This window comes from Corticium candelabrum, chromosome 1 (genome assembly GCF_963422355.1).
Source record: "Corticium candelabrum chromosome 1, ooCorCand1.1, whole genome shotgun sequence".
NCBI classification, from domain to species: domain Eukaryota; kingdom Metazoa; phylum Porifera; class Homoscleromorpha; order Homosclerophorida; family Plakinidae; genus Corticium; species Corticium candelabrum.
Genome location: NC_085085.1, coordinates 6995326 through 7012622, shown reverse-complemented (window position 1 = coordinate 7012622; position 17297 = coordinate 6995326). Strand labels below are relative to the sequence as shown.

General features: G+C 44.2%; 4 protein-coding genes across 4 annotated transcripts; 2 read left to right on the top strand and 2 right to left on the bottom strand.

Moving 5' to 3' along the window:
- Nucleotides 1-222: 222 nt before the first annotated feature.
- LOC134191362 (uncharacterized protein K02A2.6-like) lies at nt 223-1547 on the bottom strand. Its single transcript, XM_062659973.1, has one exon. It carries the CDS (start codon nt 1497-1499, stop codon nt 486-488), a length of 1014 nt encoding a protein of 337 aa, XP_062515957.1. The 5' UTR covers nt 1500-1547; the 3' UTR covers nt 223-485.
- Nucleotides 1548-2217: 670 nt separating this feature from the next.
- On the bottom strand, nt 2218-3716 carry LOC134188880 (uncharacterized protein K02A2.6-like). The gene is made up of 3 exons (XM_062657120.1): nt 3631-3716; nt 2610-3284; nt 2218-2539 (listed from the first exon to the last, which is right to left on the bottom strand). Exons 1-3 carry the CDS (start codon nt 3714-3716, stop codon nt 2218-2220), a joined length of 1083 nt encoding a protein of 360 aa, XP_062513104.1.
- A 2181-nt stretch (nt 3717-5897) lies between these two features.
- Nucleotides 5898-10739, top strand: LOC134187976 (ecdysteroid-regulated 16 kDa protein-like). Its single transcript, XM_062656164.1, has 4 exons — nt 5898-6009; nt 8210-8314; nt 10178-10356; nt 10464-10739. The coding sequence occupies exons 1-4, from the start codon at nt 5934-5936 to the stop codon at nt 10548-10550; spliced, it is 447 nt and encodes a 148-aa protein (XP_062512148.1). The 5' UTR covers nt 5898-5933; the 3' UTR covers nt 10551-10739.
- Nucleotides 10740-13540: 2801 nt separating this feature from the next.
- Nucleotides 13541-16479, top strand: LOC134190621 (uncharacterized). Its single transcript, XM_062659080.1, has one exon. The coding sequence runs from the start codon at nt 14784-14786 to the stop codon at nt 15372-15374; it is 591 nt and encodes a 196-aa protein (XP_062515064.1). The 5' UTR covers nt 13541-14783; the 3' UTR covers nt 15375-16479.
- The last annotated feature ends 818 nt before the right edge of the window (nt 16480-17297 follow it).

Sequence of the window (17297 nt, the reverse complement as noted above, 5' to 3'; positions counted from 1 at the left end):
ACATTAGCTTTCTTGCATATCATATGTATATGTAAGGCAGGCAGGCAGGCAGGCAGACAGACAGACAGACACACTGGTCTTCCCACATTAGCTTTCTTGCATATCATATGTATATGTAACTCTTGTCTGAAGTTTAGCAATAGCCTTTTATGCTTATTGCTGAAATGTATATTAAGAAATATATAATGTTTGACAGACAAACAGACAAACGTCCGACGAATTTGTATTATCACTGTTTGAGGATCACCTCTACACATTTATACAGTGGTAAACCGTATTTTTGTGTTTGCTCGGTGGTCACAGGCTCGATTAGTTAGACTCACTTGTTATTACACACTCTACAACGCTCACTAGCGTACTAACTAAATAGTGCTATGTCTAATTACTACATACCATGCCAGCTAGGTCTAATCTAATTAAGTGTCATACACTACACTCCTCTCCCTTTAGTTTTTACGATACCTGAGAGGTAGCTGTCTGTTCTCTCAAGTTGGATATCTCCTTTGACTGATTTCCTTCTGAGGTTCAGTTGCTCCATTGTCTGTGACTGGATCTTTAGTCTCAGTGGATTTCCTCATGACATGCTCCTCATCTGTAGTCTCCGTAGGTGTAAGTGTCCTTGCTGGAAGTGTAGGATCTTCTAACACGGGTCCTGATGAATCTGGTACAACTGTAGCTGGCAAGATATCCGGTTCTTCTGGCAGAATCACTTGTGTATTGGTCGCATCTCTTGTTATCAAGTGATCAATATGCACGTATCTTATGTGTCTGTCTACATTTACCAAATAAGATGTTGGTCCCAGTCGTTGTGTCACTCTTCCTGCGAGCCATTTGCTTTGACCATCCCTTCTTGGATTCCAGACAGAAACAGTGTCTCCTGGACCCATTTCTCTTACATTGATTGTAGCCTGGTTAAATTCTTCTCTTTGATGATCTCGTATCTTTTCCCCAGCTTCCGGTTTCAACAGACTCAGCCTCGTCCTAAGAGAACGTTTCATCAACAACTCAGCCAGAGTCTTACCAGTCGTCCCGTGTGGGGTAGTCCGATAATGAAGTAAGAACAATGACACTTGGTGACTCCATGTTCGCTCTGATGGCTTAGACTTCAAGCTCTTCTTTAATTCCTGTACCATCATCTCCACCTGTCCATTGGTGGATGGGTGATATGGTGGGGTACGTTGATGGTGGATGCCATTTGAGCGCATGAATTTACTAAACTCCTCCGACAGGAATTGAGGTCCATTGTCAGTTACCATACAATATGGTATTCCATGAGTTGCAAATGTTCTTCTCATACATTCTACTGTCTGGCAAGCAGTAGTATTCTTGTGTAATTCATGGACCTCTGGCCACTTTGAAAACGCATCTACTAACAATAAGTAGTGTCTTCCTCCGTACTCTGCAAAGTCTGCGTGGACATGTTCCCAAGGACCTTCCGGGTATATCCAAGGATGAGTTGGCGTTGAAATTGCAGGTTTATTCCGTTGTTCCTGACACATGGAACATGATCTGACTATACTCTCAACATCCCTGTCCAAGGCAGGCCACCACACAAAACTTCCAGCCGTCGCCTTCATTCGCACCATTCCTATATGTCCTGTGTGTAGTTCAGACAATACTTGTTTTTGTAGTGAATATGGAATCACTACTCTTCCTCCATATATTAGACATCCCTTGGTAATAGATAACTCGGTTGACCTCTTGGCATAACTGTGTAGTTTAGGCGACCCATTGGTTGGCCATCCCTCTAGAGTATACTTCAATACTCTGCTAAGGATTGGATCCTTGGCCGTGGCTTGTTTCACTTGGTCTGCTGTAACTGGCAAAGTGTCCAAGTAATTTATATGGTATGTAATTTTGTTAGGATCGATCGCTTCCACAAGCAGTGGAAGTCTGGACAGCATGTCCGCTTCTTGATTGTTTATTCCGGGAGTAAACTCTAAATTGTAGTCATACGCACTCAGAACTATTGCCCAACGCTGCAATCTAGCAGCTGCCACAGTCGGGATCAATGTTTTGGTCCTAATAGTTTAAGTAAAGGTCTATGGTCTGTCACTAGTGTAAATTTACGTCAGATCAAATACTTGTGGAACTGTCGTACACCGTTGATAAGAGCTAAGGCTTCCCTTTCCAACTGTGCATAACCTCTTTCAGTTGAAGACAATGTTCTGGATGTGAATACAATTGGTTGTTCAGTTCCATCTGGCATAACGTGCGTTAAACAAGCCCCAATTCCTTCTGGCGAGGCGTCACACTTGAGTCGTAATGGTTTTGCCAATCGTAATGCGTTAGGCAGCTCGAATTCAATAGTTTCTCTTTGCTTTTTTCAAAAGCTTCTTGTTGTGATTTCTTCCAAATCCATGGCATAGACTTCTGGAGTAGTTTGTACAAAGGTTGGAGGGCTGTTGAGATATTCGGTAAAAATCGACCATAGTAGTTGAGTAAACCCAAGTATGACTTTAATTGAGTTACATTCTGTGGTTGGGGAGCCTCTCTAATTGCTCCATACTTACTCTCCAATGGTCTGAGCCCCTTCTCGCTAATTAGGTGCCCCAAATACTCCACTTCCGAAGTGTTGAATGTGCACTTCTCTTCTTTTAGTCAAATACCTCTTATTCAGTCGGTCCAACACAATGTCTAACCGCTGGTCATGTTCCTCCTGGCTACCTCCTACTACCAGTATGTCATCTAAGTAGCATATGCATCCTGGAATGCCTGCTAAAATTTCATCCATGGCCTTTTGCCAAATAGAAGGTGCAGATGTGATTCCAAACGGCATCCTTGTATACACAAAGAGTCCCTTGCTAGTATTGATTGTCAAGTATACCTGAGAGTCTGGGCTAAACTTCATTTGTTGGTATGCCTGTTTCATGTCCAAACGAGTAAAGACTCTTCCCCCTGCTAGGGTTGAAAACAGCTCTTGCGTGTTAGGCATTGGGTAGCATTCCGTCTCTAGGTAAGGGTTCACACTAACTTTGTAGTCACCACATACCCGTATTGACCTGTCAGCCTTCCTTACAATTACAATAGGTGATGCCCACTCGCTTCTGTTAATTTGTCGAATTATTCCCTCCTGTTGCAAACGGTCCAGTTCTTCGTCTACTTTACTGTGTAGGGCATAGGGTACCGGTCGCGGTCTATGGAACTTTGGCACTGCATCCTGTCTTAGTGTAATGCGTGCTTCGTATCCGTTCAGTGTTCCAATTCCCTTCTCAAACAATTGGGGGTATCTCTTAGCATAATCAGTACCCAGCGTCTTCCATGGGCTAGTCGGTCTGTCAACCCTAAATAACATGTGCCAATCCAGTCAGATCTGTGAAAGCCAGTTTCGCCCCAAGACTGCTGGTTTGTTTTGAACTTCAACAACTACCATTTTCTCACGTGCGGTCTGGTTGCCGTAACGGATTGGAACGTAAGCTCCCCCCCCCCTTATCGTCAGTGGTTCTCCGGAGTATGTCTGAAGTTTGACTCTACTCTTCTGTAACTTCACGTGAGTCAGAAAACGTTTGTATATGTACGCAGGTATCACAGTCATAGATGCCCCGGTATCGACATCCATTGTCACTAACGCCCCCGCAACTTCCACGGTGACTTTGGGTGCGTATCTGTCAAAGTATATATTATACTCACCTCGTTGTCTTCTTCAACTTGGTTCGTTTGATGTCTGGATTTCGTCGACTTCGTTGCTTGCTTGCGGTTCTGAAATTCCGAGCCATACCTCGCTTGATACTTCTGGCCAGATTGCTTCCGTTTCCTGCAAGCTTTGGCGATATGACCTCTAACGTTGCAAACCCAGCAAGTGGCGCTCTTGTACCAACACTTTCAGAGTCGTGATTGCGTCCGTCACAACAATGGCAAGCACGCTCTTTGCTATCCCTGGGAGTGAACCGCCTACCTCCGGATGCTTGCACGGTAAACGTTGTCTCCGCTGCTTGGTATGTTTGTCAACTTGATTGCGGTTCTCCTCACAACAATTTCAGTTCATGTCTTACGCTTTCGTGCGCTTGAGTTAGCGACAGTGCCTTTTCCAATGTCAGGTCTCGTTCTGCTAGGACCTTCTGCTGTAGGCCTTCATGTCGGAGACCGCACACCAATTGATCGTGTAACGCTGTGTTCAGGCTGTCCGCGAATTCGCAATCTTTTGCTAAGCGGCGCAATTCTGCAATGTAGTTTGCAATTGATTCGCCCTCTTTCTGCTGTCTCTTATAAAATTTGAACCTTTCGGCAATGACTATCTTCCTCGGTTCGTACTGATTCTTCAGCAATGTGATGAGTTCATCGAGGGTCTCATCTTGTGGTTTAGCCGGACTGACGAGGTTCGATAATATTGAGTACGTTGTTCCTCCGACTGCGGTGAGGAATATTGCTTTCATTTTGGCTGCGTCGACGATGTTGTTGGCAGTACAATAGAGCAGAAAACGTTGGTGATATTCATCAATCTTGTCACCTGGTTGGAGTGGTTCCAAATGTCCATATTTTGTGTGGCTCTGCGCCATCCTCGTCGCCAATTTTGTGTTTGCTTGGTGGACACAGGCTCGATTAGTTAGACTCACTTGTTATTACACTCTACAACGCTCACTAGCATACTCTAACCAAATAGTGCTATGTCTAATTACTACATACCATGCCAGCTAGGTCTAATCTAATTAAGTGTCATACACTATACGTATCAATGTTTGGGATGGTCTTAACAAAGGTTGTGTAAGCTTACCCTGCCTCTGGTGTTAATATTGGGCCGGTTCTCGTTCAATAGTTGAGATATGACATCCATGTCTCCTTTCCATGCAGCATCTCGTAATTGCCAATCAAAGTCTTCACTCATTCTATATCAAACTGATTTGTCATCATTAGAGTACAAATCAAGAAGTAGGGTACTAGAAAACGGCACCTAATTCCGAACAAAATGGGCCATACCTCACTTCACGATCGCTTTTCTCCTTGCTGAAGAGCTTGATTGTCATGTACCCTATATAATCTTGTAGAGTAACGTTCACGGTTCAACAAAAGCTAACGTGTTTGTTTCGACGGAACGAATAATCAACATTGCGATTGCGCAGTCGCACAGTGTGGGCAGTCGCGTGTGACCTTTTTTAGCAGTATGCGTAGAGAGATTTATTTTCTTACAGGTACAAAGGACATGTATACCGCTTTGAAATTGTCGTTTGGTCTATTTTCTCTAATACTGGAGATCTAGCTATACAACTCTAGTCTATTTTATCTCTACGTACACAGTACGGACAGACACTACCCGTCGTTCGGGCTTAGTGGATAGTTTAGAGACAGTACCACCGGTTGGTACCCTGCACATGTTCTACGGTAGACACCACACTCGGTTGATGTACAGTAGACGTCTAGAGAGTCCACGTGCACAGTATGAGTAGACCAGCTGAGCTAGGTCTAGCTACAGAATCTGATGATGCTGTACAGGGACTATTTGGTCGTGGGGACTATTTGGTAGTGGGGACTATTTGGTCGTGGGGACTATTTGGTCGCGGGCAATTATCTCGCTCCTATTTGGTTCTCGAAACCGTTTAACTAGGGCTTATTTGGTTTCGGCCACCTGCAGGAACCATTTGGTCGCGTGGACTATTTGGTTTCGCATTTATTGCGCCTCGAATCGGCACTCTCCAACTCTTACAGCTGTACGAGACGGACGTACTCTAGGCATACCTAGCTAGATACTATTCAGTGAGCATGAGATTGGGGACAGATGTGAACACGTGTCAGACGCGTTATATGAGTCTTTCAGCATGCTGGATTGCTGGTGGTCTAATTCTTCTTATTGTACTTGCTCTTCTCTTTTTCTGTCAAATTTTGCCAACCAGTAAAAACCCTCCCGTCACATTTTTTCTTACCGTACATAGCAACGCGATTACGCGAAACGTGGCATTATCCGGGAGTTTCCAACTCTTTCTACGTGCTTGTACGAGATCATGTTAGCTCTTGTGTTTGCTGCTATTTTAACCGTCGCTTTCGCGTCTCCTACGCCGTTGTATTGGAAGCCGTGTGGTAAGTAAATATTTCTAGTGCGTGTCGTCTGTTTGGTTATATACGCCTTCTCATCATGATCACATGTGACTGACGTTAGCTGTGTGGGCACGCTCCTGATATTGTGAATTCCATGACTATTTTTACGGGAAATATGCTTTAGAGAACCAGTGACACTGGGGCGCTGCTCTAGTAATGCCATGGTTCAGACATTGGAACCGGAAGTAGACTATGTAGTGCCGACAACAGTGTCACATAGAGCAGTGCTCGCTCGTGGCGTTTTATAGAATCGCAACGAGGTAACCTAATCGACGTCGCACAGCTATTGTTGCAGGATTGATCTGTTATTTTTTTATTTTTTAGTAGGGGCACTTGGCTGAGAGTGCCCAATTTTTTGTTCAGTTACGTGACGTCTTCACAGCAATGTAAGGTGTAACGTACTCTGTCCAGTTGGACTTGTCCAAAGGTTGTCATTGAATTTTAAATCGTTGGGTGGGTGCGCATCTAGTATTGCAACATTCAACAGCAGATGTTTCACTTATTCATGCCTTGTTTCCACTTATCAACAGTCAATGTTTGAAAAATGAACCCACTGGCCACGTATCCGTACCCTACTGCTCCTAATGTTTTAATAATCTTTTCAAAAATTTTGGTCTCGAAATTGTTAGTTGTTCGGGCTTTTGGTTTTTTCCCGTGTGCATGTCAAGAATGGCCGCTAGATGGAAGTGTGCAGCTCAAGATGCCAACTTGGCAAAAAAGCAAGTGACTTTTCTTCTCAACTACGGTTTCCGGTTTCAAACCGAAATGCTATTACCACATATACCGCTTCTGTGGAAAGTCAACTGTATAATATAGTAGAAAACTTTTGTCACAGTATTAATTAATAATTAAATTGAAAAATGAATAATATTGCACATCAAGATATTGAAAAAATTAGGATTTGTAAAAAATAAATTATTTTTGGAGTCTCGAAAAGAATTAGTCTCAAAAAACATTAGGAGCAGTACGGTATTTCAATAAGGCAAAATTCAGAAGTCAACCATTTCTTGCCTCAAACGGCCAATCATTAGACTTGCAGGTTTTTCTACTGGCAGTTACTACCATTCCGGTCTCAGTTCCCGAGCATTCTGCAATGCGACTGTCGTGCATGTTTAATCGAGCTGCGATCACCGGGACCCCATACATTGTGCATAAGGTGTCTTGCTCATGCATTAACTCGTTGCTTGCCGCTGCATGTTGGTGCTACAAATCATTTCATTACGAGAGATCTTTAAAGGGCTCTCTCTACCATGCAAGCTCAGTCTGTCTTACTTGGACTCGGTCTGTTGTCTAGCTTACATGAATGCTATTATGCATGCATGAATAGGGTATCTGGGTCTATGTGCATGGTAGTGCTCGGTTTTCTCCTAGGGTAGATTGGAGCAAGACTTTTCTAATCAGACGGACTGAGCTGCATGGTAGCAAGAGCCAGGAATCTCACGTAATGAAACAATTTGTAGCACCAACATGCAGCGGCATGCAAGCAACGAGTGTAGTTTATGCAATGAGCAAGACACTTTGGGGTCCCGGTGATCGCGACTTGATTTGAGCATGTGCACATGCCGCATCGCAGAATGGTTGGGATGAGACTGGAATGATAGTAGCCGCCAGTAGAAAAATACGCAAGTCTATTGATTGGCCGTTTGAGGCAAGAAACGGTTGACTTCTAGATTTTGTCGTATTGAAATATGGCCAGCGAGTTCATTTTCAAACATTGAATATTAAAGTGGAAATGAGGTATGAATAAGTGAAATATCCACTGTTGAATGTTGCAGTATTGCGAGCCCACCCAATGATGCTATGATAATGGAGAGTGGAATGGCCGAAAGGTGCATGGATTTTTTACAAAGTTTATTTAACATGTTTGCACTTTCTGTCACTGAATTGAAATTAGAACAAGTATAGATGTGGCCAATGCTCAGTTGTTGAGAACAGCAAATTATATTAATGATGTAGTCTTGCTGTTGGTAAAATCAGTCAAATCACTACTCTAGGCATCTGTGGATACAGTTAACTGTTTGGTAGCATTTGAGAGCAGAAGGAAAGAATTGATGTTGTGCAATTCATTTAGTATCATGGTATGTGTAGGCATTTCTCGCAGTTGCAGCAGTTAAACCAGTGGAATTACATCAATAGTTGAAATAGCGATTTGAAAAATTAGTTCAGTGTTGTTTTCTTTCAGGTGGTACTGGTAAGATTACAAGTGTTGCTGCTGAGCCATGTAAAAGCAAGATATGTGAAATCAAGAGTGGTGATAATGCCACCATGTATATCACATTTACCCCTAGTAAGACACACTAATCGATATTTATGTGGATTGTTTTGAGTGTATGATTTTGTGTAGCAGCTGTAGTTTTGCCTGGGTTTTCATCTTAGTAGGTGCTTTGTAAATGTCTGTATGTACATAAAAGTGAAGCAATTGGCTCAGTTGATAGAGCACCAGAGCTGCATGAGTAGAAACAGTTAGGAATTGGAATTGCAGGTTTAATTCTTGGTTGTGGGTTATGGTGTAATACCCTTAATTAAGCAAGGAATTTAGATGTATTGTGCTATTCATACTATTTCTTTACACATGTACTGTTTCTAATCTGAGTCAGTCTAGACAATTTTAGAGTTTGCTACTGACATTACATCTCTGTACAGATATATGGTGTGTCCCTCCTTGCACCGATGCACAACCTTTACCTCTTTAGTAACTGAACACTATTCAAATGGTGTCCTTGGTCATCATCATGCGAATTCCTAGTACAGTAGTGGATGCTGAATCAGTAACAACCAACAGGTGTTCTGACTCGGCGACAGAGCAGCCCAATACTTCAAAATAAGCCTTGCTCGACGAATACTACGGCGTTCCTAGACTAAACCAATTCAAGAGAGCGACTGTTTCCACTAGGAACTTGCACATCTAGGATGTGCAAAACAAATTGTCTTTAAATGCGTTTAAGCTAAACTAGTTTAAGGTGCAGCTAGTGGAAACACGGCCTTAGTACAATGCTCTTTGCCACATAACACTAACGTGAAGGGATGGAAAGAGTCCACAAGTGATGGTTGCCTTTTATGTGGTCACCATCAAACGTTTATGCTAAACAACTGTACTGTTGCATTAGCTTGAAGTTGGTACACATGGAAAGTCAGGCGCGTTTGATTGGGCTCTTTCAGTCTCTTCCGGAAGAGTCTGGAAGAACGTGCACTTGGAGCCTCTTTTGGAAAGGATGGAAGAGCCCAATCGAACGTGTCCATAATTCTTTCTTGCAGGTCATGAGAGTATGCTGTGGCTGGAAAATAACTTATGACCTTAATAATGAGTATTTGTTGCTGTTTGATCTATTCCACCTAACGTCAAGACTAGTCATTGCTGTCTGGAATGAAGTTACTCACTGTGAACAAGCTAAGTGGCATGTCACTGTACATACTATTGAAATATGATTAAGAGAAATGATGAAAGACAAGACAGCTGCGTAGGATCATTGAGAAATTTACAAACAAGCCCTGCTGGAGAACGACAGCATTATATTCTAAAAGTCTGTTGCATTGCTGTTGTCTTGCTGTACAAGTATTTGGAGAAATACATCTAGTTGGGAAGACAGATCGCTTGTGGATTGATTGCATAGACAGTAACAGTTCTCTACTTTTATAAGAGCACAGGAGTTTTGACATAGTTTAGCAAGGCCAAGACATTTTTATATTATACAGGAAGAGTTCCTGCATTGGCACTAATGCCGTAGCTGCTTCTCTCATTGAAGGGTGTAATGGATACAATAAATGTATATATGTATGAAATAACTGGGAATCTTAGACCATTCTTCGCCCTTCTTATTGGTTAAAACAAAATACTCTCCCTCCTTGAGCAGTAATGGGCGGTTCTAGTGCAATTTACAAATTGCATTATAATTTTGCTTGACTGTAAGAAATCAAACGTACATTCAAAACTTTCTGGAAACCATTTGTAACAGGTGTAGATCAAAAGTTGTATTTACATGATAGCCTGTAGCTGATGATTTTTATACTTTTATGTAACAATTTTCGGTTAGTAGTGACTCTTAGTAAAACAGAAAAATGTACGTATGTACATAGGCATGCATGCATACGTTTATGTGTGTTTATTAGTTGCTTGTAATAACAATTGGTCATGATGTTTAATGTATGACAGATGTTCTTGTGAACGAGCTTGAGTCTCAAGTATATGGGACAGTTACTCCTTTTCCACCTGAACATTTTCCTCTTCAAAACCCTAATTGCTGTGAAGATTCTGGATTACAATGTCCATTGAAAGCTAATCAAACTGTCATTTACCATTCGACTATTGGTGTTCCTAGTGGTTTGCCCGAGGTTAGTGCTTGTCACAAGCAATATTATTATACATTAGTACAGTGTAGCTGCCAGTGGTATTCAGTGCAGCTGTTATGTCTCAAATGTTAATACTAGTTCTGATGTAGGTGACTGTCTTAGTGACTTGGAAACTTGTCATCCCAAAAGCAAAAACACTCATTGCTTGTTTCGAGACTGAAGTGAAAGTTACATAACTTTGTAGTGCACTGATGTAGGTTGGCAAGATAGTGTTGTTAACTTGTTATGAGAGAGTTTGAGCAACTAGTTGCTGATAGATATGCAGTTAGATATGTTTTGGGAATTGGTGTAGCATCAAGTGTCTGTTGCAAGTTTGATTTGTAGCATGTTGTGTAAGTGGTGAAATTACAAACTAAGCCAGCAAATTTGTCAGTCTTGACACTAGTGTTTAAGCACAACACATATCTAAATAGTTTGTGAACTAACAAATCTGAACTTGTGTTCTCACAAGAAATAATAATAATATTATAATAACAATAACTATGACTCGTTTCAGTCGTTGGGGAGTTTCTGTGGTCTGACGAATGGTCCGTTGACGATGACGTTCAGTGCTTTCCTTGTGGTCATTGATATCCACTAGGCGTGCTGTTCCGATGTTTGTGGTCACTGTAATGCCTGCAACCTGTATCTAATTGGCTAGTCATTGATCGCCATGTGGACTACACAGAAACATGTACCCTGCTGGGCTCACCTACCGGGTTGTTGGGCGCCCAGATGGGGGTAAAGACCTCACTTGCCCATTATGAAGGGGCATAACGACACATAGTGTGTGGTCCTGGAGCGGGAAGCCTATGCACGGGCGGTATCGCCTTCTCACTAAGCAACCGCCTGTGGACATGAAAGAGACCTACGGATGGCTAAAGGCAGTGAATCTTCCTGCTGCAACCGAGGGACTGGTTGTTGCTGGTCAAGACCAAGCTCTTCGGACTCGGTACTATGAGCGCAAGATTCTACATTGTGATGTCAATCCTACTTGCCGCATGTGCATTGTAGGCCTGGAAACAGTCGACCACATTGTAGCAGGCTGTACTGCTTTGGCACCGATGGACTACTCTGATCGACACAATCAGGTGGCTTCCATCGTTCACTGGGATGTTTGTCGCCATTTGGGGGTTACAGTGGAGAGCCGACGGTATGGGCATCATCCTGATAGGCTTGTGGAGACAGATGACATTACTATGATGTGGGATACCACCATCCCCACTGCCAGGAAGATCAAAGCCAATCGTCTAGACATCTGTCCCAGAAATAGGAAGACAAACACTTGTCTTCTTATTGATATCAACTGTCCTGCTTATGGCAAGCAACATTGGCAAGAAACATGCTGAGAAGTTGGCGGTACAGCGACTTGCGAGTGGAGATAAGCCGCATGTGGCATTGTCAAACACTGGTGGCTCTGGTGGTCTTGAGAGCTTTGGGCACAGTGCACGCAGGTATTGCAAGGTGGCTGGACATTATTCCAGGTCATCACAACCTGCAGCACTTACTTACAGAAAACAGTGCTTTTTGGATCTACTTGGATCCTTCGTAAAGTCATGTCTTGTTTCTAGATAGTCGTGGTGGTCTAAGTACTTCTGAAGCAGTGTTTGCTTCCGGTGGTTGTAATAGACTTTACAAACCAGACTGATCTGGTTGAGCACGACATCATAATAATCACTGCCGTGGCCTAGTATTTAGCGACAATGGCTACCACTTCAGGGTTTGGGCATTCAAACCCCAGTGACGACAGTAAATTATGAAACGTGTCTGCCTTTCTTTCTCGTGTTTGTCTAGCTTTATCCTTGAGGCTATGACTCGTTTTAGTTGTTTGGGAGTTTCTGTAGTCTAGCGAACGGTTCGTTGACGATGACGTTTAGTGCTTTCCTGGTGGTCATTGATATCCACTAGGCATGCTGTATCGAGTCCGCGGTCACCGTAATGCCTGAAATCTACATCGAATTGGGTAGTCATTGATCGCCGTGTGGACTACACAGAAACCTGTACCCTGCTGGGTTCACCTGCCGGGTTGGTGGGCGCCTAGATGGAAGTAAATACCCCACTTGCCCATTATGGAGGGGCATAATGACACATAATAGTGATGCTGCTGTGGACCCTGTACTTCATTGAGAGTTTCTTGAGGAGTTGCAGAAAGTTATGCAAATTCCTATCTGTGAGAGACAACGCCTTCCAAGGATCTTTGTGAACAGTGGAACCCTGAAACTTATTGGTGATCTTAACACGATCATCAATTTGTTGAAGGATGAACCAGATATGAGTGAAATCAGTTACCTGGTGTATTCTGCTGCTTCACTAGTGTCCAAAAGGCGGGGCTTAAAGACGACAAAGTCAACCAATTCTCAAACACCAACATGGAACAAAGGCTGGATATGGATATTCTCACACTTTGACGTGCGATCTCACTGTTGCTGGAGGTTAGAAAGAGTACATCGGGCATTCGTATGTTACATGAACTTCGACTTCTCCGGCATCAGTTGGGCATTTCCTTTTCGGAAAGTTGTGAGGTCATCATCAATGGTTGAAAATGGAACTTAAGTCCAAGGTCGAGCGGGCCAGGAGCCTGGAGATGAATCGTAAGAGACTTCGCCAGAATGGTTTGTTTCAACAAATGCTGGACGGTTTTGCAGAGAGTTGGGTAAGCAGACTATCCAGGTTGCTTCCCCGCCATCCGAGTCTGAGATCGAGCAGATTTGGGGTGGTATCCTAGAAACTGAGGTACATCACAAAGAGTCTGCCTTCTGGCTGAGACATCAAACCGATGGCGAGACGCACCTGAGAGATGAGCAGCAGTGGTTACTTATCTCAGACAATGAGGCCACATTGTGTCTCAAAAGGATGGGGAACTGGAAGTCTCCTGGTCCAGACAAGGCTTATGGTTTCTAGGTCAAGCGTATCACGTGTCTTCACACTGATCTGACTCGTAACTGCAACCTGCTGGTTCAGAATCCAGACTCTGTACCCGACTGGTTGTCTCAAGGAACAACCACTCTGATTCCTAAGAATGACAAGACTGACCAAGCCAAAAATTACCGGCCTATCACGTGTCTGTCTGTCTTCTATAAGACGCTCATCTCAGTCATCAGGCAGAGGATTGCAGGGCACTTGGTTCAGAGAAACCTCATGGCTCTGGAGCAGAAGGGTTGTCGACAGGGATCTTTTAGTGCAAAGGACCGGCTGTTGATCAACAAACTGCTTACCGAAGACTGTAACACCAGGCACAAGAGCTTGAGCATGGCTTGGGTGGACTACCAGAAAGCCTATGACAGCATGCCACACAGCTGGTTGCTCCAATGCCTTCAGCTGCATAAGATCAGTCCAGTCTTGCGCAGGTTCCTGTCACGTGTGATGAAGAGTTGGAGGACATCGATGGTGCTTTTCTTGCAGGAACAGTACGATCAAGACAAGGCTTATGCAGATCAGGAGGGGTATTTTCCAAGGTGACTCATTTTCTCCACTTCTCTTCTGTATGGCTCTCAATCCTCTGAGCAAGGAGCTGAACAGAGCCGGTTACAGCTACCGGATGACCACTGGCATGGTGAGACTGCCAAACGTCAGCTCATCAGTCATCTTCTTTACATGGATAATCTGAAGCTGTATGGCAGAAACTCTGATCAGTTGGATGGGTTGTTGCACACGGTTCGTACCTTCTCTGATGACATCCAGATGAAGTTTGGTCTGGACAAATGTGCTGTTGCACACTTTGTCAACGGCAGGCTATCTGGACACAACTCTGGAGTGACGGTAGGATAAATGGACACCATCAACTGTCTGGAACCAAGTCAAGTCTACAAGTACTTGGGTGTGGATGAGAGTAACGGTGTTCAGCACAGCATGATGCGGGAGAGACTCCGTCGTGAGTACTTCCGCAGAGTGAAGGTGGTTCTCCGGACTGAGTTGTATGGTTGGAACAAGATTCTAGCCATCAATGGGTTTGCACTACCGGTTCTCACTTACAGTTTTGGCGTCATTCATTGGGGGTGCACGGACCTGCAGCAGCTCGATTGACGGACCAGAGAGCTCCTCTCTATGCACGGTGTCCACCATCCTGCTGCAGACGTTGACCGACTGTACGCTTCTTGCAGTGATGGGGGTAGGGGGTTACAACAGATTGAGTCGACATCTCAATCTTGTATTGTGAGGCTGAACTGTTACCTTGCTGACAGTTCTGATCCTTTCATGCAGATGATACGGGAGTGTGACTCCGGAGAATCTTTGCACTTGATCAAGCACATGGCTTGTCACTTTACTGCACAGCTGCAGAGGAGTTTGCTTCGGACGACAAGTTGCAGAACTTACACAGGAATGCATACATCTCGGTTGAAGGTGGCTTCGAGCAAGCGCTTGAAACAGATGCGAGACATTGCTGTACGTGTTGCAGTTCTCTTTGTGTGTGGTCCTGGAGCGGGAAGCCTATGCACGGGCAGTATCGCCGTCTTACTGAGCAACCGCCTGTGGACATGAAAGAGACCTACGGATGGCTAAAGGCAGCGAATCTTCCTGCTGCAACTGAGGGACTGGTTGTTGCTGCTCAAGACCAAACTATTTGGACTCGGTACTATGAGCGCAAGATTCTACATCGTGATGTCAGTCCTACTTGCCACAAGTGCAGTGTAGGCCTGGAAACAGTCGACCACATTGTAGCAGGCTGTAGTGCTTTGGCACCGACAGACTACATTGATTGTCACAATCAGGTGGCCTCCATCATTCACTGGAATGTTTGTTGCCATTTTGGGGTTTCAGTGGAGAGCAGATGGTACCGGCATTATCCTGATAGGCTTATAGAGACGGATGACATTGCTGTGATGTGGGATACCACCATCCCCACTGCCAAGAAGATCAAAGCCAATTGTCTAGACATCTGTCCCAGAAATAGGAAGACAAACACTTGTCTTCTTATTGATATCAGCTGTCCTGCTGATGGCAACATTGGCAAGAAACATGCTGAGAAGTTGGTGAAGTACAGTGACTTGCGAGTGGAGATAAGCCGCATGTGGCATTGTTGAACACTGGTGGTTCCGGTGGTCTTGGGAGCTTTGGGCACAGTGCACGCAGGTATTGCACGGTGGCTGGACATTATTCCAGGTCATCACAACCTGCAGCACTTACAGAAAACAGTGCTTGTGGGATCTACTCGGATCCTTCGTAAAGTCATGTCTTCTTTCTAGACAGCCATGATGGTCTAAGTACTTCTGAAGCAGGGTTTGCTTCCGGTACTTGTAATAGACTTTACAAACCAGACTGTTTTGGTTGATCACGACAATAAATATAATAACACAATGGCTACCTCTCCATGGTTTGGAGGTTCAAACCCCAGTGACGACAGTAAATTTATGAAAACTTGTCTGTCTTTCTTTCTCATGTTTCTCTAGCTTTATCCATGAGACTATGACTCGTTTCAGTCGTTGGGGACTTTGTGTGGTCTGGCGAACGGTCCGTCGACGATGACATTCAGTGCTTTCCTGGTGGTCATTTATATCCACTAGGCGTGCTGTTCTGATGTTTGGGATCACTGTAATGGCTGCAATCTATATCGAATTTGCTAGTCATTGGTCGTCGTGTGGACTACACAGAAACATGTACCATGCTGGGCTCACCTGCTGGGTTGATGGGCGCCCAGATGGGGTAAAGACCCCATTTACCTATTATGGAGGGGCATAGCGACACATAATAATAATAATAATAATAATAATAATAATAATAGTCACCGCCGTGGCTTAGTGGTTAGCGACAATGGCTACCACTCCATGGTTTGGGGGTTCAAACCCCAGTGACGACAGTAAATTGTGAAACTTGTCTGTCTTTCTTTCTCATGTTTCTCTAGCTTTATCCATGAGACTATGACTCGTTTCAGTCGTTGGGGAGTTTCTGTGGTCTGGCGAACGGTCCGTTGACAATGACGTCCAGTGCTTTCCTGGTGGTCGTTGATATCCACTAGGCGTGCTGTATCGAGTACGCGGTCACCGTAATGCCTGCAATCTATATCGAATTGGCTAGTCATTGATCGCCGTATGGACTACACGGAAACATGTACCCCGCTGGGCTCACCTGCCGGGTTGGTGGGCGCCCAGATGGGGGTAAAGACCCCACTTGCCCATTATGGAGGGGCATAACGACACATAATAATCGAGTTGACGTATCAGGATTGTATTGTGGGGCTAGACTGTTACCTTCGTGACAGTTCTGATCTCTTTAGGCATATAATGGTACACAAATGTGATGCTAGGAGGTCTCCTCATTCCATCTGACACCTGGCACTTCAGTTTACTGCACAGTTGCAGAGGAATCTGACTAGGGACAGCAAGTTGTAGTGCCATCACGTGCACCTCAGACAGATGTAAAACGTTTTCACATTTTTGCAACAGTTCTCTTTATGAACAGTCCTGGATCGGAAGGCTTATATGCACGGTTAGTATCACCATCTTGCTGAGAAACCACGTGTGGACATGAACCCCACGGATGGCTAAAGTCATGGACTAAACTGATCGACACAATCAGGTGGCGTCCGTCATCCATTGTGTCATTTGGCATACACTTTAAGGTTCCAGTGGAGAGAAGACGGTACCGGCATTATCTTGATAGGCTTGTGGATACAGCCATTTCTACTGCTAAGCGAATCGGCAATCCTCCTGACATCTACCTCAGAAATAAGAAGACAAACACTTGGCTTCATATTGATATCAGCTGTCTTGCTGATGCGCTGATGGCAACATTGCCAGGAAACATGCTGAGAAGTTGGCAAAGTACAATGACTTACTGGTGGAGATCGGCCGTATGTTGCAGTGTCAGACATTGGTTGTTCCAGTGGTGTTGGGAGCACTGGGCACGGTGTACGCAGATACTGCCCAAAGGCTGGACATCATTCCAGGTCATTACAACCTACAGCACTTACAGAAACAGTGCTTCTTCTTGGTTGGATGGTCTAAGAC

Coding starts and splice junctions, on each gene's coding strand:
- LOC134191362 (XM_062659973.1), bottom strand. CDS start 1,499: ATGTGTCAGGAACAACGGAATAAACCTGCAATTTCAACGCCAACTCAT.
- LOC134188880 (XM_062657120.1), bottom strand. CDS start 3,716: ATGGCTCGGAATTTCAGAACCGCAAGCAAGCAACGAAGTCGACGAAAT. Junction 3,285..3,630: donor AAGTTGAAGAAGACAACGAG/GTGAGTATAATA, acceptor CATGTTATTTAG/GGTTGACAGACCGACTAGCC. Junction 2,540..2,609: donor TTGGACCGACTGAATAAGAG/GTATTTGACTAA, acceptor GCACCTAATTAG/CGAGAAGGGGCTCAGACCAT.
- LOC134187976 (XM_062656164.1), top strand. CDS start 5,934: ATGTTAGCTCTTGTGTTTGCTGCTATTTTAACCGTCGCTTTCGCGTCT. Junction 6,010..8,209: donor GTTGTATTGGAAGCCGTGTG/GTAAGTAAATAT, acceptor GTTTTCTTTCAG/GTGGTACTGGTAAGATTACA. Junction 8,315..10,177: donor GTATATCACATTTACCCCTA/GTAAGACACACT, acceptor AATGTATGACAG/ATGTTCTTGTGAACGAGCTT.
- LOC134190621 (XM_062659080.1), top strand. CDS start 14,784: ATGCACGGGCAGTATCGCCGTCTTACTGAGCAACCGCCTGTGGACATG.